Source organism: Aulostomus chinensis, chromosome 6, assembly GCF_037954235.1.
Source record: "Aulostomus chinensis isolate RoL2024-O1b breed Wild chromosome 6, RoL_Achi_v1.0, whole genome shotgun sequence".
In the NCBI taxonomy this organism is placed as follows: domain Eukaryota; kingdom Metazoa; phylum Chordata; class Actinopteri; order Syngnathiformes; family Aulostomidae; genus Aulostomus; species Aulostomus chinensis.
In genome coordinates, this window is record NC_141325.1 from 129,170 (window position 1) to 156,864 (window position 27,695).

General features: G+C 46.0%; 2 protein-coding genes and 1 long non-coding RNA gene across 4 annotated transcripts; 1 reads left to right on the top strand and 2 right to left on the bottom strand.

The window, feature by feature from the left end:
• Positions 1–3,169: 3,169 nt before the first annotated feature.
• Positions 3,170–8,643, bottom strand: LOC147259551 (uncharacterized). Its single transcript, XR_015116317.1, has 5 exons — positions 8,302–8,643; positions 8,146–8,190; positions 4,920–5,082; positions 4,593–4,716; positions 3,170–4,497 (listed from the first exon to the last, which is right to left on the bottom strand). It is a non-coding gene; the product is annotated as an uncharacterized LOC147259551 (long non-coding RNA).
• On the top strand, positions 8,616–10,385 carry endog (endonuclease G). The gene is made up of 6 exons (XM_086205553.1): positions 8,616–8,830; positions 9,113–9,306; positions 9,389–9,530; positions 9,713–9,822; positions 9,902–9,983; positions 10,073–10,385. The coding sequence occupies exons 1-6, from the start codon at positions 8,660–8,662 to the stop codon at positions 10,262–10,264; spliced, it is 891 nt and encodes a 296-aa protein (XP_086061679.1). The 5' UTR covers positions 8,616–8,659; the 3' UTR covers positions 10,265–10,385.
• A 3,077-nt stretch (positions 10,386–13,462) lies between these two features.
• On the bottom strand, positions 13,463–26,955 carry LOC147259553 (transcription termination factor 1-like). 2 transcript variants are annotated; one of them, XM_086205552.1, is made up of 11 exons: positions 25,507–26,773; positions 18,776–19,595; positions 17,613–17,737; positions 17,355–17,540; positions 17,183–17,261; positions 16,679–16,803; positions 16,079–16,274; positions 14,894–14,986; positions 14,587–14,652; positions 14,416–14,501; positions 13,463–13,856 (listed from the first exon to the last, which is right to left on the bottom strand). In XM_086205552.1, exons 2-11 carry the CDS (start codon positions 19,534–19,536, stop codon positions 13,720–13,722), a joined length of 1,854 nt encoding a protein of 617 aa, XP_086061678.1. In that variant the 5' UTR covers positions 19,537–19,595; positions 25,507–26,773; the 3' UTR covers positions 13,463–13,719. The 2 variants fall into 2 exon arrangements, with proteins under 2 accessions (XP_086061678.1, XP_086061677.1); XM_086205551.1 differs by lacking the exon at positions 25,507–26,773 and adding an exon at positions 26,800–26,955 and having other exon boundaries at positions 13,464–13,856.
• Between the last annotated feature and the right edge of the window lie 740 nt (positions 26,956–27,695).

Genomic DNA, 27,695 nt, shown 5'->3' on the forward strand with positions numbered 1-27,695 from the left:
GGTTTTATAGGTCCACCGCTGATGATGACGTAGCGGGGACCCCCTGGGCTCTCAGCCAATCAGTAGTGGGTTTCCCCCTTTGAAGAGGATTGCCACACCTCAAACTGGTGGCTGGCGGGAAAGTTTTTATTAGTCTTTGTCCTGTCCCATCTCCAGGTGGAACAGAGGGAGGAAGAAAATGACATTCGTCAGCACATGGGCTCTGAATCCCAACACAGGCTTGGCGGACTTCCTCCTGCTGGCTGGAATGTGTCTTCCTTCCCAGTTGTCTGGTCTTCTGTTTTAAGGCACGCAGCTCTGGGCTGTACCAGGGAACTATTCTTTTCTGGTTGATAACCTTCTTCTTCAGGGGAGCTACGGCATCAAGTGTCCCAAGGAGTGCTGCTGGAGTGCTGTCCACAAGATAGTCCACCTGGGTGGGGGTGAAATCAGCATAACTGCCCATTATATCACTACAAGATGTGGCAGCAAGCTCTGCTGGAATAAGCTCCTAAATCTAGAAACAGCAGTGTCAGATAGACATCTACTGAAGCAGGACTTCATCCCAGGTGGGATATAATCTCTCTCTCGTGATCTTCTTATAGCTTCAGACAGAGGTCTTGTCTCTGTCCTTTTGGACCTCAGTGCTGCATTTGACACCATCGACCACAGCATCCTGCTACAGAGACTAGAGCATGAAACTGGGATTAAGGACCTGCCCTAAAATGGTTTAAGTCCTATTTATAAGACAGGTTTCAGTTTGTTAATGTTAATAATGACCATTCAGAGTATAGCAGAGTCACATATGGTGGACCACAGGGTTCAGTTTTAGGACCGATTCTCTTCCCTCTTTACATGCTCCCATTAGGTGACATAATCCAGAAGCACTCACTCAACTTCCACTGTTATGCAGATGACACACAACTTTACTGGTCGATGGAGCCAGACGACACAAGCCAGTTTACTAATCTGCAAGACTGTCTGAAAGACATGAAATCCTGGATGTCCTCTAACTTCTTAATGCTAAATTCAGATCAAACTGAGGTCATCATGTTTGGACCTAAACCCCTCAGGGACACCTCTCCAACCAGATCACTACTCTAGATGGCATCACCCTGACCCTGAGGACAACTGCAAGGAACCTTGGAGTCATTTTTGACCAGGACCTTTCCTTCAGCCCCCACATAAAACATGTGACTAGGACCGCCTTCTTCCACCTGCTACAGTCCCCGTAGAAGCACCTCCCAGACTTGGTGCTCACTTGGACAGCTTCTCCCCCATCGACCTGTCAGAATTAACTTCTACAGTTGGTTCCTCCAAGTCAGCCACTTGTCTGCTGGATCCCATCCCAACAAGCCTCCTTAAGGATGCCTTCCCTCTAGTCAACACTTCTATATTGAACCAAATTAATCTTTCCTTAGTCACAGGTTATGAGCCACAGGCCTTTAAGGTGGCTGTCATCAACCCTTTACTTAAAACCCTTCTCTTGACCCAGATGTATTAGCCAACTATAGGCCAATATCCAACCTCCCTACATCTCCAAGATCCTTGAGAAGGTTGTCCTGGAGCAGCTACATGAACATCTGCACAGCAACGAGCTCTTTGAAGCCTAAATCATGTGACCAGGACCGCCTTCTTCCACCTGCAGTATCACTAAGATTAGGAACATCCTTTCCCAGAGCGATGCTGAGAACCTGGTGCATGCATTTATCACTTCGAGGCTGGACCACTGCAACTCTCTCCTGTCAGTTACCGGGCTCCATTACTGTGGAACCAGCATCTCTCCATGGGTCAGAGAGGCAGACCCTCTGACTACTTTTAAGGTTCAAGGTTCAAGGTTCAATGTTTCTTTATTTGTACCCGAGGGTAAATTTGTTTTACACAACTCAACTCAAAGCCTGATACAACTATCACAAGCCGTCACAATTATTACAGATTGAAAGTAATAATGGTACTTAAGCCCAGGCTTAAGACTTTCCTTTATGACAGAGCCTTCAGTCAGGACTGGTTCAGGTTGCTCTGAACCACTGATAGCTATGCTGCTACAGGCCCAGAAGCTGGGGGACACATCAGGTTACATGGAGCCCTCCCCTTCTCTCCTCCTCTCTCCTCTCATTACCATTACTTGTATAGAGGATTCGATCGGAACCTCAACCCGTCACCAAGTGACAAAATGTAAGAATAGACCAGAGAAAGAGATAGAGTACAGCCGACGGGTTTTATTCTCAAAGTCTCACAAATTCTACAACACAGAGTAACAGAAGTTGCCCATGTTGAGAAAAGCCCCCCTCTCACATCTCATCGACCCATCTTTATAGTCAAAGAGGCGTGCATTCTGAAACCCGGTGCATGCCTGTACTTGGGCAAGTGTGTGCGTAGGTGAGTGTGTCTTTGAATATGCGTGTATTTTGTGAAAGTGAGTCCCGGTCACTTTGACCGGAACATCTGCAAGATTCTCTCCCAACTCTTAAGAGATAGAATGTCCGGAACTGGTGTATGTGTGTGCGTACGTGCGTGAGTGTCTTGGCTACTAACTTTGTTTTGGTACAACGAACTTGTCAAAACATTACCCTCCTCTCAGTGATATTAACATCATCTCAATAACACATCCAAACATGGGAGTAATTCCCGGGACATCGATATCTTCCTCAATAACAACTCCAAAAAGGGAGATGATGGTGTTGTAATATTCCTTGGTGTTTGCCAGAACCTGACCTTTCCCTTGGTGCTTTTCCACCTCACACAGAGAATCATACCCTTTGGATATATATCCATACGTTGTGCTACTACACTTGTTTCACTTTGTAGTTTGGCCTTGGTGTGTCTCAGTCTCTCTGTGTTTCCACAGATGCACCAGAGCTCCATCTCTCTGCTCCAACCGCCGCTTGCATCGCCCCCCCCCCCTTTTTCTCCCCTGCTGTTACACCGGCCTGCGCTCCCCTCCCATGAACCAGTCTACCATCCAGTCCCCCATCAAGCTGGCTTGCTCTCCCTGCCTCCTCTCCCATGAACCAGTCTACCATCCAGTCCCCCATCAAGCTGGCTTGCTCTCCCTGCCTCCCCTCCCATGAACCAGTCTACCATCCAGTCCCCCATCAAGCTGGCTTGCTCTCCCTGCCTCCCCTTCCATGAACCAGTCTACCATCCAGTCCCCCATCAAGCTGGCTTGCTCTCCCTGCCTCCCCTTCCAGAAGCTTCCTTCTTCAACTGTTACTAACATTTCCATGTTTCCTCCATTCTGTGTTATAAACTCTTTTCTTGTCTGTACCAACATCTCCTGTCTGTCTGTCCCTCCTGGTGAGGGATCCTCCTCCCCTCCTCACCCTGAGGTTTCTCCCATTTTTCCCTGTTAAAGGTTTTCTATGGAGTTTCTCCTCAGTCGATGTGAGGCTCTGAGGGCAGAGGATGTTGTTATGATGCCATGAAGCCTGGAGACAAACTGGTGGGGAAAACAGGCCACAAAGAAAACTGCCTTGCCTCATTGTTGTGGAGATGAGAATGAACCTGAGACGCTGCTATTTTTTCCTGGATTTTTGAGAAAAATGGTAGGTTACAGATGGGACGAAGGTTATTGAAGTTGTTGGGATCAGAGCCAGGTTTCGTGAGAATGGGTTTCACCGCTGCAGATTTGAGAGATGATGGAACAGAGCCAGAGGTTACGGAAGAGTGAATGATGGCAGTAATCAGTAGCAGCATAGAGGGAAGGCATGTGATGACCAGATGGGTTGGCCTTGGGTTGAGCTGACAGGTGAATGTTTTTGATTTCAGAATGAGGTCAGAAATCACAATAGTAGAGGGGAGTTGGAAGCTTGTTAATGGCTGAAGGGGTTTTTCTTTCTTACAGAGCTGTTCAAGTTGACATCCTTTGGTTTTGAGTTGTCGTTGAGTTGTTTAGTTTTGGAGAGTTTTAGGCAGGAGTTGAATGAAATTAATATATGATCTGAGATGGGAAGGTCATCAGTGGAACAGTTAAAAGGTACAACACCAGAGCAGCAGACAAGATCCAAAATATGTCCTTTAGTGTGGGTAGGGAATTCAATGTATTGTTTTAGTCCAAAACTGTCCAGGCAAGATGAAAAATCTTTGGTAAGAGCCTGATTGAAATTGCCTCGATGAATATTAAAATCACCAAGCAAGATTGCATTGGGAGAGAGAGAGAGAGCAGTGTGAGGAAAGTAGAGAAGTCATTAATAAAATCCTTGTTGGGTTTGTGTGGGGGCGGCATGGTGGTGCAGTGGTCCTCACCATATCCCCCCAGCAAGAAGGTTGTGGGTGGAGCGCGGGGTCTTTCTGGGTGAGTCTCCATGTTCTCCCTGTTCCTGTGTGGGTTCTCTCTGGTACTCCAGCTTCCTCCACAGTCCAAAGACATCAAGAGGGACCAGGTTAATCCAGACTCTAAATTGACCGTAGGCGTGGCTGGGAGAGCCAATGGTTGTCTGTCTCTATGTGTTGGCCCTGCCATGGACTGGTGACCTGTCCAGGGGGAAGGCTGCTGGGATAGGCTCCACCCCCACCACCCTGAACAGGAGAAGAGGGGGAACATGGAGGGGTGGATGGATGGATGGTTTGGGTAGTTGATAGATTGTAGCTAGAACAGTTAATTGGAGTCTGACCATTAGGTTGAAGAGCCCAAGTTTCAAAAGATGAGTATGCTGGAACTGAAGTAGGCCAGACCTTCCAGGTCTCATGGTAGATTATGTGAGACCTCCTCCTCTGCCAGTAAGACGGGGTTGGCAACTGTAAACAAACCCAGGTGGTACAGAGTCATTCAGCTGAGAGAAGTCATTGGGTTGTTTCCATGTCTTAGTTAGACATAAAAAGTAATACGAGCGATCACAGAGGAGGTTCTGGAGGACTTGACCTTTGCCCGTAAGAAAGCAAATGTTAAATAATCTTATTTTGATGTTGCTGCACTGTTGGAGAAGTTGATGCTAGCTGACCTGGCGAGACTGGCTAATCAACAGCTACCACAGTCCACTTTCCTCCCTGAGTTTCTTGGAGGATGTTGGGTTGTGGACCAGATCCAGTTCATTGCAGTCGAGTCGTCAATGTGGTCGCATCGTCAGGAGCCTCAGTGGATGTATTTCCTAAGGGGTGGGTGAGCTGCCAGGGCAGAGGTGCAGAATCAGTGGAGGATTGTACTGTTGGACCCAAAACTGGAAGAGCTGTGTGGTTGAGTAAGGCTGATGATGGGTTAGATATTATGGACAGGACAGTCCAGGCGAGCACGAACCTCACGGCAAGGCTGTGGATCTCCACGATCTCATTACGAGAGAGAGGAAAAACGTTTCCAAAAAGCATTAACAGTAGGAAGGCAAGGAAGCCACACAGGTGAGCAGACCACAGGTGAGCAGACAAGACTGACAAACAGATCGTTTTGATGGGGAGCAAAGGTATCAAACCAACGGCAACAAGTTTGCCGAAGGTAATTGCCTACTGCAGAATATTAAACTCACAAAAAAGGAAGGGCTGGATTGTATTAATAAATTAAAGAACTGTAAATCCCCGGGTGTTGATGGATAGTCTGGGGAATACTAAAGTTTTTGTTAACGAGTTTGCCCCAATTTTGTGTCGGGTATACAATTATGCACTGGATGAAAGAGCCCCCTCCCCAAAAAGCTGGTCAGAGGCAATTATCATGGTCATACACCAAGACAAAAAGGACCCCACTCAATGTATGGGATATCGTCCTATAAGCTTGCTTTGTCAGGTTTTAAAAATCTTGACCTCTATCTTGGCAAATAGTATACAAAAATACATTCGGAAACTGGTTAACTTTGATCAAACAGGGTTCATCACCGGACGGCAGGGTAGCAATAATGTTAGACGAGCCCTAAATTTACAATCTATTGCTTCTAATAGAAAGACTCCATCAATGCTTCTGAGAAAGCATTTGATAGATTGGACTGGACAATTTTGGAACAAACATTGGCTCCTATGGGCTTTAATGAAACTTTTTTGAGTTGGATTAGAGTGTTTTATATGACCCATCAGTCAAGAGTCAGAGTTAATGGCCAATGCTTCAATTTCTTTGATCTGGGAAGGGGGACGATGCAGGGGACGCACTTTCGCCAGCTCTGTTCACTCTTGGCATTGAGCCCCTCGCGGAATTGATTGGAAGCAACCCCCTTACACAAGGAATAAGAAATGAATGTGGAAATCAACATAAAATAGCTCTATATGCGGACGACATATTATTATTTATTGAAAATTCTGTCCATTCAATCCCAGCTCTCCTACAAAATCTTAATGAATGTGGTCTAGTATACGGTTATAAAGTTAATACTAGTAAGAAGCAGATGGTACCTGGGTTTTGACCTAGCCTTGACGATATAGCGTCCTTTCGTTGATCTAAACAAGGTTTCAAATATTTAGGGATCACACTCACTCCCCTAGTAACACAACTATATCAGGCAAATTATAAAAATGTTTTTAAGACATTCAGAAACAAATTGGCAAGATGGGATGTGCTACCATTATCCCTTTTTGGTAGAGTAGACGTTGTTAGAACGAATCTACTTCCAAGACTCCCGTTCCTGTTTCAGTCTCTCCCAGTTGGGATCCCGACATCGGCCTTCAATATGCTGGACAAGCTTATATCCAGATTCATATGACAAAATAAGAGACCAAGAGTGAGACTTAAAATGCTCTGTCTTTGGAAGAACAGGGGTGGACTCAGCCTCTACAATATAAAATATTATTTTTGGGCAGCGCAACTAACAACAGTGGTAGCCTGGATTAACAATAACGTGGAGTCGGGATGGGTAAACAGAGAGCAGAATTCATTGCCAGGTGTACCTCTATCCACTCTCGTGTTTTTAAGCAAGCAGTCCCAGAAAAAAATTGGAAATCAAAAATGTATGGGTGAAACACACCTTAAAAGTATGGTCAACAGTCCAAAAGAGAATTAGAGGAACAGCTGCCCTTTCATGGGCTATGCAGATTGATGGAAATCCGGACCTCCCCCCCCCCAACAACAGATGTTACTTTTAAGCGATGGGCTGGCAGAAAACTAAGGGTTATTGATCAGTTGTTCTTTGACAATGTTTTACAGCCATTCTCTTATCTCCAAGACAAATTCTTTGCACATATTCTGGGATTGTCCAGTGATGCTTCCTTTTTGGAAAGGGGTTAAGAGTGAGATAGATAAAGTTCTGGGAATTGATTTACTATTTAGTTTCTTTTCGATCTAACTCCTGAAGACATGTACACCAGAGGTCAAAAGCACGTTACGTATACTGTTGATGATTGCTAGGAAAATGGTGACAATAAAATGGATGAATCCAAACCCACCTGCAGTTGCACAGATGAAACAGAAGCTGGGGGAGGTGTATGGAATGGAGGCTTTAACAGCTCAATTACAATTCAAATCTCATGTCTTTGTGAAGAAGTGGCTGCCTATAACAGGATACCTCTCTATCTGAGGGAAACTTCACACTGTGCTGTAATGTCTTAACTGTCCATTTTTTAAATTTGTTTATTTTTCATTCATTATTAATACTCAGTTTTCAGGGCCCCAACACTTATACACTGTCATGTATATTCCGAGAGGTTGTCAAGGAATGCTCTGTACTGTTTTTCTATAAATAAAAATAAAGTCCCCCCCCCCCCCCCAAAAAAAAGGAAGGGCTGGTGAACTGCAGCAGCAAACGCGCCAGCATGCGCTCCACCAGAAGTGGAGGTTGTCTGAACTGTAACTACTTTTTGCACATCAGCAGCCAACAAAACACTCTTTATCATCTAACAGGAAGTGAAAAAAGTGGTTGAGTGCGGATAAAGTATGTAGGCTTGTGTGTAAGATGGTAATATACAACTAAATAGGATATTTGTATTATTGACAGTACTGACAGGAGGTAGCAGTAACTTGTGGTAGTAGGTTAGAAATAAAAGTTGCATAAAGAATGCAGCAATAACATGAGCAAAACAGAAGCAAAGGGGTGTTGACAACTGAAATTTGATTATTTTTTTGCCAAAAATAAAAAAAGGACCTTTTTCCATTCAGACATAAACAACAGGAAATAGGAAAACAAATGACAATTTAAATTTGACTTGCTTTGCCTTTTTCTTTACTTGATTTATTTTTGGTTCCAGACAGACGGTGAGAAAACAAACGTCTTTTTTCAACATTTTTTTTCCTTCTGAAAACAAAACAGATGAATTTCGTACCTGATTTCTCGTCCTACATGCACAGACCCTGACAGGAAGCGCCCCCTGCAGGAATCACGAGATATGAAAATTCAAACAGAGTTAAAATATTTGGAAATGTGAATATCTAGATAAAAGATAGTGGAAATAATATTTTTTATAAATGTATGTCAACACCTGCGCAGATCAGCAAACTTGTACACGATATTGACGCTCTAACGGAGTTATGAGGAATATCCAGTTCAACGACGTCCAGAGAAATGATGTTCTCAAGGGGTTTCAAGAAGAAGAGGTCAAGATAATAAAGGTATTATATACTTCGCTCTTCCTCCTTCCAAAGATGAAATGTCAACCTCAAAATCCTGCCTGGAATTTAGCAAACAACCTCTGGAAATGAAGTGCACGTTTGACAACGTGTTTCATTGTGAATCAACAGCGGCCGGACGGGCGGGGCTTACGTTAGGAGCCAAAACGCGGGGATTATCAGCTGACGTCATCAGCATGCGTCGCAGCAGCTGATCAACCGACAGGCGTCATGAGGCACCGGTGGCGGACTGGAACGACCTTGTTGATTGGAACGGTCCTCGGTGCGTCCGTGAGCCGCCTGCTGAGACCTGGAGACGGCGATGAGTCGCAGGTGGGACTCGGTCTGCTGAGCAGAATCCCAGTGGTCCCGGTACCGAGTGTCCAGGCGTCCGAACTGACGGTGAGACCCGCCGTGTGCGTGTGCACGCGCGTGTGAGACAACCAAATGGTGACGACACGCGGGCAGAAGACTCTTTTACTCTCCACTTTTCTTGTTTATAATTTCTGATGCAAAAATCGAGCAAACACGTGACTGATCGTGTTGTCAGTAAAAGTAACCGATTGGATACTCACGAGTGATATGAGTCAAATAACTTTAGATCACATTTTACTAACGAATCAGTTGCCATGATAAAGATGTAAACTCTCCTGATGGACAACTGTTCATTACTGATTACTCCAGGTGAGTCCAGGTGTATCTGCAGCAGTGATGAAGTATGGTTTCCCCTCATTGGCCAACATCAAGACCAGGGAGTCCTATGTCACTTCCTATGACCCACGGACCCGCACAGCATCCTGGGTAATAGAGTGGCTACGCCCCTCCACGTTGAGTGGGACAGCAGACAGGAAGTGTTGCGACTTCAAGGAGGATGACAGGTAAGACGGGACAAAAGGAGGATTTCTAGTTTTTGGTTCTCTATCGGTTTGCCACTCAGGTAAGTTTGCCATGTTTCTCCAGCATTCACATTTACCATCGAGCGACCAACACTGACTACAGGGGGAGTGGCTTTGACAGAGGTCACCTGGCTGCAGCTGCCAATCACAAGTGGAGTCAGAAAGCCATGGAGGACACGTTCTACCTAAGTAACATCACTCCCCAGGTACACACGATATTGGAAGGTCTTTGTTGTGTTCAGACATTCTCATGTGCCATTAAATGTTCTCTCATTACACTGGGACCCCTGGGAGATCCAGAAGGACCCCCAGGGGTCCACGGACCTCACTTTATGAACCACTAATGTAAACTTTACACCAGTGACAGTTTGTTGTGTTCTGTGTTGAGAACCCTCACCTAAACCAGAATACCTGGAACAACCTGGAGAAACTCTGTCGCTCGCTGACCAAACGTTATGCTAACGTCTACGTCTGCACCGGCCCCCTCTACCTGCCCAGGTGTTCTCCGCTGCTTCTTCTGTGGAATGTGTGCTTGGTGGGAGGAGCAAAAATATAACTGTGTGTCCATGTGTTTCAGGCAGGAGGGGGATGGTAAACTCTACATTCACTATCAGGTTCTGGGTCAAAACCACGTTGCCGTACCAACACACTTCTTCAAGGTGAAGAACCTCTTCTGCTGATGTCATTGATTTGTGACACCTATTTGATAGCTGATGATGTCATTATCTGACAACTACTGTCTCTGAAGGTGCTGATCCTGGAGAAGCCAGACGGGCTCGAGCTTCGCTCATACATTTTACCTAATGAAGCGGTGGATGTCAACACACCCCTGGAGCGCTTCCTGGTTCCCATAGAAACCATTGAGCGAGCATCAGGGCTGCTGTTTGTTCCCAACTTGCTGAAGCGGAGCAGCAGCCTGAAGGCCATCAGCGCCAAATGAGCTCCAGAACCCACTCAAGATGAATTGTTGGCTGCTGTTTTCCCTTGAGCAAATGAAAAGTTTTAAGAATCCACTGAAAGAATTAAGAAATAAAGATTATTTTTTTAATGATATAAAACAATGTTGTATAGTGCTGAACAATGGGGGGGGGGTGCAATTGTGTTTTTTTCTGACTGATGTTGCAATTTGATCTGGGATTTTATCATTTTTCTGCCAACTGCAGTTCAACAGTCACTGAACTTGTTTTAGTCAGGTGATGAATCCTTCCCACCTGACACACCTGTTATCTGCTCTACATTCTAATGTGAGGAGGAGAACTTCAGACTGAGACTGAAGGAACTGCTGATCACTTTATCATGGTAGTTTCTGATTAGGAGAGATGGCATCCATCCCACGTTGGACGGAGCTGCTCTCATTTCTAGAAATATGGCCCAGTTTATTATAGAACCAGAACCCTGAGAACCCAGAGTTCAGACCAGGGGGCAGAGCTGCTGTCTTACATGCTTCTCTGCATGTCCACTAGGGGGCAGTTACCCACCCACACCCCATAGAGACTGTGTCTGTCCACCACATCAGTTTTTTCACTCCAATTCTGCTAGTAGCTCCCCTCCTGTGGAACTGTCTCCCAGTTTCAGTCCAGGACCCAGACCCCCTCTCTAGGTTTAAGAGCAGACTTAAGACCTCCTTGTTGATCAGGCTTATAGTCAGGACTGCTTAGGCTGGCCCTTAGACCTGCTGCTATAGCCTCAGACTGCTGGGATCTCCCATGATGCACTGGGCTTCTCTCTCCTCCTCCTGTCCTCAGACGTGTTACTAACTCCTCTTCTTCTCCCCTCATCCCAGATCCTGGTGCTGCTGGAGGAGGCTCCAGACCTGAAGAGGCTCCAGCTGCCACCCGTAGCTCCACCTGCTCACGTCCCCGTCTGTCCATCAGTCTCTCCTCCTCTCTCTCTTTATCTCTGTCCCTCTCTTTCCTTCTGTCTCTCTGTCTTCCTCCATTCTCTGTCTTTGTCTCTGTCCACCAGTCTCTCCTCCTTTCTCTCTCTCTTTATCTCTGTCCCTCTCTCTCCTTCTGTCTCTCTGTCCTCCTCCATTCTCTGTCTTTGTCTCTGTCCTTCTCTCCTGCTCTCTCTCCGTCCCCACTGATCCTGGATCTGCTCCACCTTCCTGCTGGTAAAGGAAGGTTCTGGTGGCTGCTGTTGCAGGATGTGCTGCTGATGGAGAATTGTTGGGTGGAGGTTCATTGAAGGAGGGAGGTGCTGGACCTGCTCTACTTGGACAGAGTCAGGACAGAACTTTGATTGGGGTTTGGTGACACACAAATAAACCTGACTTGACTAATAGAGGAGTCAATCAGAAAAACCTAATCAAAATAAACACAACCACTGATTTATCTCAACAGAATATCAGAATTAGATGTGGACTATTAAATATCAGACCTCTGATGCCAAAAACTGAACCAGTGACTGAACTGATATCTGACAGTTGTGTAGACTCAGGAAAACTGTAGTTTCCAGATGTTTGTCTGATCAGGCCACACCTGGATTTAAGGAAGTGGTTCCATTGGTGCTAAATTCAGTGTCATGTCCCACTGTAACAGAGGGCGCTGTTGTCCACCCTCGTCCCTCCCAAACTGATCATTTTATCCATAGAGCAGCAGCACCTTAGCAACAACTCTGGACTCTACTGGCCCACTAAAACAGAAAACTATGAATCCAAGGAAACAAGCACCTTGGTACGGTTCTGGAACCTGACAGCTTCAACAAGAAACCAGAAACTGGAGCGAAGATGGAGCTGCTCCAAACTGGAGGAGTCACATGGAGTCTGGCAAGATGGCCTTAGAACCTAGAAGAAAGCCCTTGGTAGAACCAGAGCAGCCGACTACTCAGCACTAATAGAGGAACACAAGAACAACCCAGGTTCCTCTTCAGTCCTGGAGCCAGACTGACAGAGAGCCACAGCTCTACTAAACCAAGTAGTCCTGTTTCCCTGGGCAGCAAAGAGTTCATGGACTTCTTTAATGACAAAATTCTCCTGATTAGAGAGAAACTTCTTCTCCTGCCATCAGCTGACAACATGGCACCTAGAACCCAGAACCTTAGAGGCAGCAGGAGGACCAGACACACACTTGGGTAGTTTTTCTCCCATCAGCCTTCATGAGCTCAGTTCAATAATGTCATCCTCTAAACCTCCACCTGTCTCCTAGACCCCATCCCAACTAAGCTGCTCCAAGACTCTCTCCCCTCGTTAGCCCCTCCCTCTTAGATATGATCAATGTGGCGCTGGTATCTGGTTCCGTCCCTCAGTCCTTTAAAGTAGCAGGAATTAAACCCTCCTCAAAAAACAAGCCTGGATCCAGAAGTTCTACCAACTACAGACTGCTTTCTCCAGAATCTTGGAGAGAAAAAGAAGATTTTATATTGATTTTACATTGAACTATTATATAGAACATCTGGATCACACCCTACTACAGAGACTGGAACATGTCGTTGGTATTAAAGGAACCAGACCTGAGCCTCCTCCTCCCGGTCCTCAGGGTGGACTGAGTCAGGAGGTCAGAGACCGGCTCTGAGTGAGCACTGACAGTGGTGGATACTGAAGATACTGTTGATGTTGGATTACTGGTTGTGGTTATATTACATAAAAAAAAAAAAAAAAAAAAAAAAAAGGCACGTCTTCTGCCACTAGATGGCAGCACCTACAGTAATAAAACTTGAAGCTCTTCCTCCACTCACTTAAGTCTAAGACTTCAGTCTAAATTTCTTGCTTGTTTTGTCCGTCACTGTGGACAAAGCGTCTGCTAAATGAAATTGCAGAATTGTAGAAATTGTAGTACTGGTACCAGTCATACTGCCACTAGCAGTACAGATTCCTAACTGCTGCTGCTGGAGGAAGCTGCAGACCTACCACTGGCACAACAACTAGTTGTACTAGAACTACTAGCAGCAACATCAGCATGCTGGTAGTACTCGTATCAGTACGAGTACTTGGTGATCATATCTTGCTGAAGTTGATGCTTCAGTCACTGGTGGATGTTATAATTGTTAGTTAGCTGTTGTTGTTGTCTCAACTCTCCCGTCCTCTGTCCGAGTTTCTGCGTCTGTCTTGCTTGTGTCCCCCCCCCCATCTGTCTCTCTCTCTCTTCCCCGACACTGCTCGGGGCATCAGTGAAACTGAAGGACTCAGAGATGTTGTTTAAAAAATAATTTTATTACAAAAGTTAAGACATAAACATCTAATGTCTTGTTTCAAAAAAATGCGACCTTCAAAAAAGATAAAAGCAAGATGGAAACAAATGGCTGCTTCCTGTGACAACATCAAACCCCAGGGACAGAAAATTAATTGGAGGAGGTGTCGATCAAGATGAGTTAAGAGTTTATAAACATGTTCCATCACAAGTGACGCTTTCTGATTGGCTGCAGGTCAGCTGACGACTACACAGTGGTGGAGTCCTCCTAAGTAAAAATGTCTGACAGCAGGAACCTCTTCTGTGTGCCTCCCATGCTTTCCCTCTGTGTCTCCTCTCCACCGGACTGAAGCAGTCTCTCCTTCAGGTGTGGAACCTCATTCTGCTGCAGGAAGTTAATGATGTCTGAGAACACAGGACAGAACAGCTGAAAGGTTCTGCAGTGACCGAACTACTGACTCTTCCAAATCATGAATCCTTTGACTCCAGTAAATATTCAAATCGTGCCGTCGCCAAATGCTGCTGTTATAATGTTGCTTCATTCACTCACACACAATGAAAGGCACTGAGAACCCTGAGTATCTTGCTGAAGGTCTCCGGAGGAACCGGGATCGAACCAGCGACCTCCCAGTTGCTAACCAGCCTTTCTACCACTAAGTGTTTTTTGCTGAGTGTGATGTGGAAAATAAATATCAAGCTTCGACCAAAATCAAAGAAAAGTACTGGACAGCAGCATTTCAGAAAAAACTTCACGCCTGCCTGAACAGGTCTGATCCTGGATCAGTTGACTACAATATATTTCCCCTGCAATGAGCTGCCCTATCAAACGACAGCAGCAAAGCTTCATTATGTTTTGTGTGTTAGCATTCAAGCTACGTTGCTGCATTGGTGGACTTGCAGGCTTGATGGCTGAGAACCTGCTGAGTTCCAGGTTTCAGGTACCGTGTGAGTTCTCAGTACTGACCTGTATAAGACAACTGCATCCAGTTCGGCACTCTGTAAACTTTCAGTCTATGGAACATTCTCTGGACACACACAGGAGTCACGTTCCTGAAAGACACAGAACTGCTGTCAGAACATCTTCAGTTTGTCTGGTGGGGATCAGCCAGCAGCCGACTGTGAACTTTGACCTCACCCAATGACACGAGCCACCTCATCCCAGTCAAGGTCAGACGCATCGTCCACACTCATGTTGTACAACCTGAAAGATGGAACATGATCACATGATGTTCTGGTAGAACGTTTGAATACTCATCATACTCATCACTTCCTGTCAACTCATATAAGTCGCTGCTGCAGGAACAAAACAAAGGGTGACCTGAGCCGAGGGAAGAGAATAGAGGGGGTGCCTGGACAACAGTCTCGTACAAGTGGAAGGTGGTCTGAGAGTCTGAATGGTGCCGAATAAAGAAACCGACGTGTCACGAGTGACATCATCTTACGTGTGGATAAGCTGGATTTTTGCCTTCAGTCCTTCAGGTCCTCTGTTGAAGGTGCCGCCATTCTCCGCTAGTTTCCCCTTCAGGATGCCGAACCTGAAACAGAGTAAAGAGTCACCTGACGCAAGGGGACACGCAGGAAATGAACTCATGTTCTCCAATTAAGAGTCAGCACATTTAAGCTAGCGGCCGTCTCAGCAGTCCTTCCCCTCCATGATGCTTCTCCATGCTAACCCAGTCAACAGTGCATTGCTTGATAGTCATTCATTTCTAATGACATCATACTTGGTTTTTCTTCATCTGTATTTTTCTTTTGTCTTCATATTTGTATTTATGTCTCTTGTACACGAATTATTTCTCTTTTTTAATCACTGCTGATTTCTCTTTCAACATTTACGACTGGACCGAATCAAAACATAGTTCAGTTGCTCTGTTTCTCTGCATATGCATGCATCTATATATATATATGCATGCATCTATATGCATGCATCTATATAGATATATGCATGCATCTATATGCATGCATCTATATAGATATAGGCATGCATCTATATGCATATATATATGCATATAGATGCATGCATCTATATATAGATGCATGCATCTATATATAGATGCATGCATCTATATATAGATGCATGCATCTATATATAGATGCATGCATCTATATATAGATGCATGCATCTATATATAGATGCATGCATCTATATATATAGATGCATGCATCTATATATATATATATATATATATATATATATATATATATATATATATATATATATATATATATATATATATATATATATATATATATTATATACACCCTCTCCAGGTGAGTCCATATTCTAGGTGGGTGAGAGAATAACCAGTTCCTATGTATGTACTTCAAAGAATTGGACATATTAGTCCAGGTACATGTTTGCTGCATTTTGCAAGAAAAAGAAGAACATGAGTTCGTGGCTTATTTTCAAAAACTGAACATTGGAATCAGCTGACTGTTGATTCTGAGTGAACCATCTTCAGATGAAGTTTTTTGATGAATCAAACATTGCTGTTGCGTCTTCCACATCATGCCACGGGGTTGTCTGAGAGACTTGGAAAAACATTTCAGCGTCATTGTGTCATGTGATCCGCACACAGTGGATCAGGACAGCACTCACACAGACGCTGGCCCCCTTCTTTACTAACCACTTAAGGCGACATTGAGTCCAGGATCTACTCTGGACCTGCAGGCTGATCCGCCCCCAGGGCAGATTGACACACAGCTGATCTTGGCTCAGACCAGGACCAGAGAGACTCTTCTGCACTCGTTTCTCCAGATGAGCCTTTACAGCCTCCTCCAACCTGGACACTTCATCTTCCGTCCAGGGTCCCCGACCTGCCGCTGGACATGACCACCAAAAGAAAGACATCAAAGAGGAAAAACATTTGGTGAAGAAACGGAGGAAGACTGAGCAGAATCCACTCGACAGAGCTGGGACCTCATTCAGGTGAAGTCCCACCTCCTCACTTATTCACTGGCCAGAACTCCCACACCTGGAAACTACTGCACATCATGTAAACTCCTGGCAGCAGATTCTGGTCCTGCCAGCGTCCTAGAAACAGAACCACTGTGGTTCCTTTCAGAGGAATGGATTCTACCCACAGATGCCTTTAAGTTTTGTTATCAAATGAAGCAGCTCTGCCAGCGTCTCCCCCCTACACGGACCTACAACAGAAAATGGAGAACGTTCTCCTGCAGGATGTTGCCTCAAAGTTTCACAGCAGAGAAAAAGTGTGTCCAGTTACCGATGGCAGCGAAGCGTTTCTGAAGAGCATAGATGCTGCGGTCCATCTTCTGAGAGATGGTTTTCCAATCATTACCATGGAGATTCTGCAACTTCACCAGTCGATGAACCTCCTTCTCTGAGAACCTGAAAAAGCAGCCAATAAACACACCAAGTTCCAAAGTTAACACACACACAGATAAAAAGGGTTCTGCTGTTAGAACATGAAGATGTATAAACTGCTGCCTTCTGGTCGCCGGTACACGGTACCCAAGTGCAAAACTAACAGAAACAAGAACTCCTTTGTCCCTGCGACCATTGGTTTTATGAACTTGTTGTGACCTACCATCCTGGGAGTCTGTGCACCTTTTGATGATTGAATGAGTGTTTGCTGTTTTTTTGTTTTTTTTTTGTACAGATTTTGTTTTTAGTTCTGCCACTGCAAAAAGAACTGACCCTCAGGGGGACAATGAAGTTTGTTTCAAGTTTCCTCTGCCGTAACACAAAAGGAAAGATGCTCTCTTACGCTCCCATATGGTTCCTCTCATCGGTGATCTTCCTGGCTCTGACAAAGACCTGCTGACATGTCCTTGGGATCCCCTCAGCTGGAACAGATTTAATTAGACAAAGAGAGCAATTTATGTCAGAACCAGTACACACACATACTTAACAGTCACATGACGTTCAGCCACTCCTACCAATCGCCTCCAGAAAGTGATGTTGTACTCGCAGCTTCTTGATCTCTGCCTCCTGGTCTTTGTACCTCTGAGGAAAGAACAGCTGATTGGCGGAGCTGATGCCTGTCAGAGCCATGAAGTCTGAAATGTTCTGTCTGATTTTCTCGTTCTCCTTCTTAGAGAACCGCCCCTGACGAAGACACACACCTGGGGGGACAGGAGGTCTCAGTGTGTGGGCTCTTGTAAACTGTGTGATGGGTTAGGTTGCCTGCCAGGTACCTTGTTGTTTGAAGCGTTGGAAGCGCTGCAGGTCGTATCGCAGCAGTTTGTTGACCTGATGGGCTGATTTCATCTCAATGCCTGGAACAAGTTCGCGTAGCTCCTCAACCAGCGACGAGTCAACCCTGCGTACACATAGGCTGATACGTCAACAGTCCTGGTCCTTCTGATGCCCCTTCACACTGGACCAAAAACACAGGTCAACGCGGGTGTTTGGGCACTCTGAAAGGGTCGACTTGGCATTTCGACCCGCGCCGACCCGGGTCATTGAGCGACCCGGGGGTTTAGCGGCTGAGCTCGGCTCGCCTGCTGTGTGAAAAAGGCAACCCACGTCATCTCAGGTTTCCCACCACCTTCCTGTCACATCCTGATTTTGTCACTGTGTCTCCTGTCATTGTGGAAGCTCCGGGGGAAAAAAACTGGGCTGTGAGAGCTGCTGACTCACCTCTTGATAAAGTTTTGGCCTCTGCCTTAAGATCAGTCCTCCTGTTGATGTCCCGCGAACGTTCAACTCAACAACGTCCAGGTTGGCAGTTGTTTACCTCTCAATGTTCCAGCGCATGTTTATGAGTAATGATGACGTTGTCAGCGCAATGACGTACGAGAGAGAAAAACACAAGCATGCAGCCTCACAGCAGGAGCTCAGACCTGGGTTTTTTTGGAAGCTTGAATGCGCCCTGATGCCGAGCAAACGCGGGTCCAGAAACCCGCGTTGACACGCGTTTTTCAGTGTGAAAGGGGTATCAGTGAGCATAAACATACAGCAGCAGTGGGTGGGATTAGTGCCTTGCTCATGGGCCCTGTTGCTTCAATTAGGTGAATCGACATTGATGGTCGTGGCTGAGAGATGAGTGCAGCACCGCCCTGCGCCTTGTTCACTGGGCCACTGCTTGACATGACACCACACATAAACCACAGTACCATGTGACAAGTTTGTGAAGCGAGCAGCAACACTAACAGCAGTCATGTAGCCCCCCCATCACCGGCCTCCGTGCTGCTTTACTCGAGCCACCAAAGGTTGGAAACAAGGCCGACATGCTGCCGGCTGCTCACTCACTCCTGCTGTGGCAACAGGAGGCTCACCGGCAGGGAGGGTGATGCAGGTCTGCTGCGTGTGTGTGCACTTTGATTGGCTGCTACAGCGGAAACGGTCATTGACTCACAGATCCTCGTTGGGCTCTCTGTCTTTGCCATTCTCTCTCCCTCTACTCTTCCTCCTCTCTTGTCTTTTCTTCTTTTCTTCCCGTGACTCATTTTCATCTTGTCTTTCTCTCACCACCACACTGACACCTTTTTCCTTCTCCACTGCTTCTAACCCAGTGTGACAGGTTTCCATGGAAACTGACAGGTCTTCAGTTACCACAGGGATTCCAACACCACTCATCCTGTTCTTATGTTTCTTCTTTGTTCTTCTTTTGTTTGTTTCTATTACAACCTGCATCTCCCTTTCCACTGGTCCTCCCTCCTCCGTCTTCTGCTTCTTCTTCTTTTTCTGTATGTCAGCAGGAGGAACACTGTCCTCCTCCTCCTCCCTCTTTTGCTTCTTCTTCTTTTTCTGTATGTCAGCAGGAGGAACACTGTCCTCCTCCTGCTCCCTCTTTTGCTTCTTCTTCTTTTTCTGTATGTCAGCAGGAGGAACACTGTCCTCCTCCTCCTCCCTCTTTTGCTTCTTCTTCTTTTTCTGTATGTCAGCAGGAGGAACACTGTCCTCCTCCTCCTCCCTCTTTTGCTTCTTCTTCTTTTTCTGTATGTCAGCAGGAGGAACACTGTCCTCCTCCTCCTCCTCCTCCTCCTCCTCTATCTTTTGCTTCTTCTTTTTGGAATTATCAGGTCCGTCAATGTCAACAGGAACAGAAGACACTTCAGCAAGTTCTGAACTCCTCCTCCTCCTGTGAGGGGAGGTGGGTGCTGCTGGAGGATTCATGTAGGATGAGCAGCGGTAGCAGCAGGAGATGGAGAGCTGAGGTTACTGATCAGCCTGGGCTGGAACAGAAGACAAACGTCCACTGTTAGTTTCTACTTCACATGTCATCATCACTCCAGACACACAAGAACTTTCTAGAGAAAAAAGCGAGAGATGAACTCAGTAAAACAGCTCTTTTCCTGTCATCCAGAACGTAACAGAACTATTTACAGATCAATACGCGTTCAATAGCGCATGTGCGTGTCACTACAACATAAAGTGGTCCCTATTCGTAATATAGAACAGGGCTGTTCGATTAAGGTTGGAAGAGGTCCAGTTACTAAAACTTCCTCCCAGCAAAGGTCTGAGTCTCATCATGTCACTTGGAATGGTGGACATTGATGACAATAAGACCAGCAACGTTCGTAGGCTTCCCTGTCCTTTACTGTCAGATTTCAAGTGTTTTCAAAGTAATACACTGTCAACACAGTGGTAGGTCTGAACTGGTGGGGCACTTGAATGGGACCAGACTCCAGTCCTGTTCTCAGGGTCCACCTGTCCTACTGGGCTTCCAGTCCCATCATTCTGCTTGGCCTCACTGTGGACGTCTGCGGGTTCCTTTCCTCAAACCACCCGTGTTTGGTCTCATCGCAACGCTTAACGTTGCCACGTTTATTAACGCCACAGTTTGACAGCACCTGAGACACAGAGGTTTCCTACTGGCTGTGGGCGGAGCCAGCATGAATCAGTCTCACTTCCGCTCTCCTCTGACAGCAGACGCTTTTTGCTTTGCTCCTGCTCCCTGCTTCGCTTTATTTGTTTTTTCGCTGCTATCTTTTCCTTTTTGTGGAATTCTGGTCCTGGTAGCAGTATATCATCTGGAATTTGTGGATTAAGTTGCCTCAAGCCATTTTCAAAGGTTTTTATAGCTTTCTTTTACGACTGAGTGAGTGAGTGAACGCGGCCCACCATCAACTCAAGCCTACACTACAGTGAGTGGATACAGCCGAAGCTAACTAGCATCAGGATGCCACCCTTCTCCGCCGATGATTTCCACAAACTTGTGCAGGAGACCACTGTGCTGGAAACCAAAATCCATAGGGTTAGAAGTAAATGTGGAAGTTAACGGACTCTGTGGAAATGAAACCACTCTGCATTTTACACAAACAAGTGGACAAGAGAATGCTATCAAACAGCTACTTAGCACAGATAAGACTGCAAAGAAACTGGAGAGTTATGATCTCTGCAGTAAATCTTCTTATGAAAATCCTCCCTGGAACAGCCTAGGAGCGAAGCTGAAGAAGGAATCTGCTCCCTTGAGCATGGAAGGACGTTTAACAGGCAGAACCATCCACCCAGAAATCTCTGATGCTACCGGCTGGCCAGCGCTACCATCTACCTCCTCCTCATCAACACCGATGCAAAGCAGGACACTGCCGTGGATAGCTGCTAAAGGAAAGATGAAAAGCAAGCAACCCGTACAACAGCCTGTCCTGATCCACAACAGATATGCTGCACTACTGCAAGACTCTGCATCTCCATCTGATGAACTGGAAAACCTCTCATCACCACAGAGAAGTGTAAGGTCTGAACATAAATCAGAAGCTAGCAGTCCGCAGGCCAAGCTAACAACTGGGCCCCAAACTCTGATTGTGGGAGATGCCGCTGTCAAAGATCTGAGATTCATGTGCAGTAAAAACACGAAGGTTCTCTGTTTTCCGAGAGATATGGTTCCTGACCTGACAGCAAGAATCCCTGGTATTGTTGCAGCAAATACGACTGTTAAAAAGATCGTTTTGCATGCGGGGATGAATGACATTGTGAACCGACTGTCTGAAGTGCTTCAACAAGATTTCACTGATCTGCTGAACACAGTCAGCTCTCTGGGTGTCCAGGTCTTTATTAGGGGCCCCCTTCCATCTGTCAGAAGAGGTGCTGAGAGATTCAGCAGGTTGATGGCTCTGAACACATGGCTATCTGCAGCATCTGATGTCCATTCCATGCACTTTTTGGACAATTTTAGTTTCTTCTGGGACCGCAGACATCTTTTCAAGAGAGATGGACTCTTCCTAAACAGGTCAGGAGTCAAACTGTTTATGTCCAACATATATTTCTGCCTGCATCACCAATCTGTTCCTTCCACCAAAGACAAGGTGATACAGACAAGAGATGAATGTCATCAGGATGGAGCACAACCGCTAGCTGACGTGAGATCCAGTGATGAGAGACGTCAGGGTGAACGATAGGAGGACTTCCCCATGTCAGGGCGAAGAGCAAGAGGATTCTTTGCCCTCAGCACCAAAAAGTGCCTGTGAGGGTCCACCTTCTACACCCCTCCAAACTCCAGCAAGGTCACCATCCACTGTGAGCACGTTGTCACCCTCATCATCCCCCCTCATGGATTTCACTGACCACATGAACAAATTGGTCATTGCTGGGACACAACTCACCCCCCGCCCCACTGCAACGTTCTCTCCTCTCATTCCCCTGCAACGCCCTCGGCCTTCTGTGAAGTCAAGACCTGCCCCACCCCTACCGTCCCCACACAGGCATCAGCTCATCCTCCACTAGCTGATAAGAGTTCAGCACACTTAGATCTCTCTGTCCCTGACTGCTGATGTGTTCTGGGTCCAGGCTCCAATCATGTCACTCCTGACTATTACCAGCGAACGTCGGGGCCCAGCATACTGGAAGCTTCCTCAGTTCACGTTATGACTGGCAATAGAAAAAGAGTGTTTAAATTGCCAAGAAACCGGGTAATGTCAAATTTAACATTCATTCCATGTCAGCCACAGTCAGTACACGGTCCTAAAGATACTGCTTCTAACATATCAAAGCTAGCAGTATTAAATGTCAGGTCATTAGCAGGCAAATCCTTTCCAATCAGTGATTACTTTATACAGCACAACCTGGACTTCATGTTCCTAACTGAAACGTGGTTCAGCAAAGATAACAGTGCAGCAGTTCTCACTGAATCAGCGCCCCCTAACTTCAGTTTCATAAGTGAAGCTAGAGTGGATAAGAAGGGAGGTGGAGTTGCAGTTTTGTTTAATGAAACTTTCCAATGCAGGAGGATGTCATCTGGAAGTTTCACCTCCTTTGAGTATGTTGCAGTTCAGTTGAGAGCCTCCTGTCGTGCAATATCATGAACCATTTACAGGCCCCCAAAACATAATGCACTGTTTTTTGATGAGTTTTCCAAACTACTGTCTATTATCTACATTGAGTTTGACAGTGTTATTCTAGTGGGGGATTTTAACATTCATGTTACTAATGTGAAAGATGGATATGCAAAGGAACTCTTAAATACTCTGGATATCGCTGGACTCTCCCAGCATGTAACGGATCCAACACATAACAAGGGCCACATATTAGATCTAATTATCTCCAAGGGTCTGAACATTTCTGACGTTGTGGTGAGTGATGTTGCTCTTTCTGATCATTGTTGTGTTCAGTTTAAAATGACGATCCCTGCCAATCTTTGCAAAAGTGAAGCAGAGGTGAGAAGAAAGCCGTCTATCAACAACAGCACTGGTACATTATTCACTCAGGCTTTACATCATCACCCACTCTGCCCTTAGCCTCAGTCAATGACCTTGTTGATAGTTTTAGCTCCATTGTTATGACTGTTGTAGATGCCATTGCTCCAATTAAGACCAAAGTTATATCTGGCAGAAAAAAAGTCTCCAAGGAGGAACGCCATTCTGGTGAAAGCTCAAAAAAGAAAGTGTAGGCAGGCTGAACGCAGAGGGTGTGAAAACAAACTCCAGGTGTACTATGACATATATAAAGAGAGTCTTCACATTTATAACCAAGAATTGAAAAAGGCAAGACAGTCTTTTTTCTCTGAGATGATCAAAAATAACACCAACGATGCCCGCACCTTATTCACTGTTGTCGACAGACTGACAAACCCTTCGGCATCTATTCCTGCTGAACTGCTGTCCAACAAGTCATGCAGTGACTTTGCAGCCTTTTTTACAGATAAAATTCAGAAAATAAGACAAACAGTATGTGGCTCCTCCAGAAGCAACTTAGTTATGTCACCAGTTCCTCCTCAGTGTCTCAGAAATCTAGAAACATTTCAACCCATAGACCATGCAACTCTGACAGCAACGGTTCAGAATTTAAACTCCACGACGTGCTGCCTTGATATGATGCCTACAAGCTTGCAGAAAAGTGTTTTTCATTGTGTGTCAGATGTATTGAGGATAGTAAATGCTTCTCTTCAATCAGGTCAATTTCCCAGGGCACTGAAAACTGCAGTAATCAAACCTCTCCTAAAAAACCCTAATCTGGATGCTTCAGTACTAAGAAACTACAGGCCCATATCTAACCTTGTGTTTTTGTCAAAGTTCATTGAGAGAGTTGTCTATCAACAAATTCATTCTTTCTTGACCCCAAACAATCTCTACAGTGCTTTCCAGTCAGGTTTTCGACCACACCACAGCACTGAAACTGCACTTATTAAGGTCTTAAATGACATACGCCTTCATACCGATGCATCTAAAATATCAGTGTTGGTACTCCTAGACCTTCGTGCCGCATTCGACACAGTCGATCACAACCTGTTGTTCGACAGACTGGAGAGGTGGGTTGGACTTTCTGATGCAGTGCTAAATTGGCTCAGATCTTACTTAGAAGATCGCGACTTCTTTGTGTCGCTTGGGAACTGTGAATCTGAGCGAACAAAGATGACATGTGGGGTCCCACAAGGCTCTATTCTTGGGCCACTTTTGTTCAACATCTATATGCTCCCACTGGCCCAGGTCACAGAGCACCATAACATCTCCTACCACTCGTATGCTGATGACACACAACAGAATTTTCTCCAGCTCAGGGCAGAAAAGACAGAAGTCGTTGTGTTTGGTCCCAAAAACGCAAGGCTTGAGGTCAGGAGCCAACTTGCCTCAATGACACTACAAACCACTGACCAAGCTAGAAACCTTGGTGTTGTTATGGACTCAGACCTGAATTTTAAGAGCCACATAAAAACTGTCACTAAATCAGCCTCTTATCATCTCAAAAACATTGCACGAATCAAAGGATTTCTCTCTCAACAAGACATGGAAAAGCTCGTCCGTGCGTTTATTCTCAGTAGGCTAGATTATTGTAACGGTGTCTTTACAGGTCTCAGTAAAAACCAATCAAGCACCTGCAGCTCACCCAGAATGCTGCTGCCAGAGTCCTGACCAACAGTAAGAGAGTGGACCACATGACACCTGTCCTTAAACCACTGCACCGGCTCCCTGTGTGTCAAAGGATGGAGTTCAAAATCCTGTTCCTGGTCTATAAGGCACTGAATGGGCTTGGGCCTAAATACATGTCAGAGCTGCTGACTGGGTATGAAGCATCCAGACCCCTCAGGTCATCAGGGACAGGTCTACTCAGGGTCCCCAGGGTCAGAACCAAGCAGGGTGAAGCTGCTTTCAGCTGCTGTGGTCCACACCTGTGGAACAAACTGAACCTCTGAGGGGGCACAAACTGTCAGCTCATTGAAATCAGGGCTGAAAACACTGCTGTTTACTGCAGCCTTCTGACAGTATTGATTTGGGTGATTTGGTATTGATGAATTGATTTAATATTGATTTGTCTGCTGTTGAATTGATTTTAAATGATTTTTGAATGTTTAAATTCACGTTTGATTTCAAACTGATTCTAACTTTCAATTTCTCTTTCCCTCTGTAAAGCACTATGAACTGCCCTGTGTAGGAATGGTGCTGTACAAAGAAATTTGCCTTTGCCTTTGTCCATGCGTCTGTGAAAGGTCGGTTTTCACCGTCTACTTGTCTCATTTCCTCTCTCTCTCTATTCCCCGATGCTGAAAGGTAAACAATCGATTTGATTGGCTTGGCTACTGATGACGCTCCTGTTGTATTAACTTGACTAGCTGCGCATGCATGAATGATTTTAACTGGTCCAGACAGAACCATCACTAGGTCAGGAACTGGACCGCCATTTGATGATGGCTACTCTACGCACTGTACGCACCATTGTTGGTGTAGCGCAGCGGTGGCCAATAGGCAGATTGTGGTCTGGATCTGGACCCAACAGACGTCACCTCCGGACCCAGACAAATTGTAAAAATAACAACAACAACAACAACAATAATAATAATAACAATTACAATAATAATTATAATAAAAAAATAAAAAGTTGTGACCAAGCGATTTTCACAGCTGATGTTTCTAAAAACATTAAATAAACTGTACATTGATGGTAGGCTATGTTTTGTCTCAGTATCACGGTACCGGTGACGTGAGCTGACGCCTGCGCTCTGCAGCTCAAGCTGGACTGGTGTGCGCTCCCGCTGCAGCCTTGACGCTGATAGAAGGAAAAGCGCGGGTTAGTTGGGAGGGGAAGGAGAGAAAATTCATTCAGTTCGTGGTGGAAGAGAAGGGCGGCGTGCTGGAGGAGACAGGTAGACAGTGAGAGCCGGACATTTTCACATCTGTTCATTCTGCCTCCACGCAGCACTGCTGAGTCCAGCCTTATATTTTGAAGGAGCTTAGGTCTTTCATCAAGCTCTCAGGTTTTATTTTGTATTATGTGCAACTGAATAGCAAAATGCTACCTTGAAGCAGAAAAGGATTTTGTCACGTGTTTAATGTTGATGGAGAAATTACTGATTATTGAGTTATTATTGAATGCCCTTTAAGACCTGTGAGGCCCCCTGCTGGACAGTATGTTTAAGGTTAATGTGGAAAAACCAGACAATAAATACTGTCGAAGTATTATTGAAATGTAGGCTACTTCATTTGATCTGAAAGTTCATAGTTGACCAGACGGACACCGACACAGCCGCTTGACGCCTCTGAGCCACGACGCACACCTCGCCTGCTGGCTAGCATGCAGGCCTCGCCGAGCAGGGAAATCAGTGCTCAAGGCCTCCGGACCCAAGCTTGAAGACTTTTAAAAAAACAAAACAAAAACTGGACCATTAAAATTTTAATAGGATAACCCTGGTGTCGGGCCTCGGGGGAGGATAGAAGGTCGCCAAGCAGTACACGGGAGAACCGGCAGTTGCGAAACCATGTGATTTTTTTCAACTCGCTGTGTCCCCAAAACGATAGCCCCGAACCCGATAGCCCATAACTTAAGCCCGTGCATCAAGGCGGACTTGGCTGCGGGGGGACCCGAGACACAGACTCGGCCAGGTCCCGGACCGGCACGTCCACGGGTCCCGGTACGATACGAAACCGAGACCCGGAGCGCCGGTTTACTGAAAGCAAACCTGTCTTTCGCTCGCGGTCCCGGTCGGTGGAAAGATGTTAAAGCGCTTACTGTCTGCTGCTGGACCACGTGAACAACGGCGGCGAGCTCCTTGTTTACTTCCTGTATTTACTGCTTCCTTCCGGCCGAGCGGCTCTTCTTCGATGGTGTTCAGCATTGTGACAGTAAGAGCACCGCGTTATTGGTTTGCGGCCGTCCGGAGGGTGTAGTTACACACAGCGGGGGTGGGGGGAGAGAGAGAGATGAGGTTAGTTAGTGTGTGTGTGTGTGTGTGTGTGTGTGTGAGGGAGAGAGGGAGAAAGTGGGGTGAGTGTGTGTGTGTGTGTGTGTGTGAGAGAGAGAAACAGAGAGAAAATGGGGGTTAGTGTGTGTGTGTGGGGGGGGGGGGGTCACAAATACACAACAGGTCTTCATGACCACAGAATTCAGGTTAACAAGTCATGACTCTAGTTGATCATGTATGTGAAGGTTTCCATGGTGAGCAGCTGGTCCAAGACACATGAGCTGGGCTCCTCCAGGACCGTCCGCTGGACCGAAGACTCAGCACGACCCAAAGGTTCAGCTGAACAGAGTCGTCTGAGGTTTGAATTGAGATGTCTGATAGAAGCGGCGGTTATTCCAGAGGAAAACGCCCTGCTGCCTTCTGGGTAACTCTGGGACACACAGAAGATTCCAGACAGGATACAAGGTTTGACCAGCTCAGAGAGGTAGGAAGGGGGCGGGGCCAGTCATTCACAGCTTCATCGACCATCAGAGTCTGACCTGACATGAACCGGGAGCCAATGAAGTGAAGCCAAGCTTGAAGTCATGTGGTCAAATGTTCTGGTTCTAGTCAAGATTCAGGCTGCAGCGTTCTGAACCATTTGGAGACTTTGGCACAGCCAAGACCAGAGAGCAGCAATCAATGAACGAGTCGGGAAGAAATGTGAGCATGAGTCCGTAGCTCA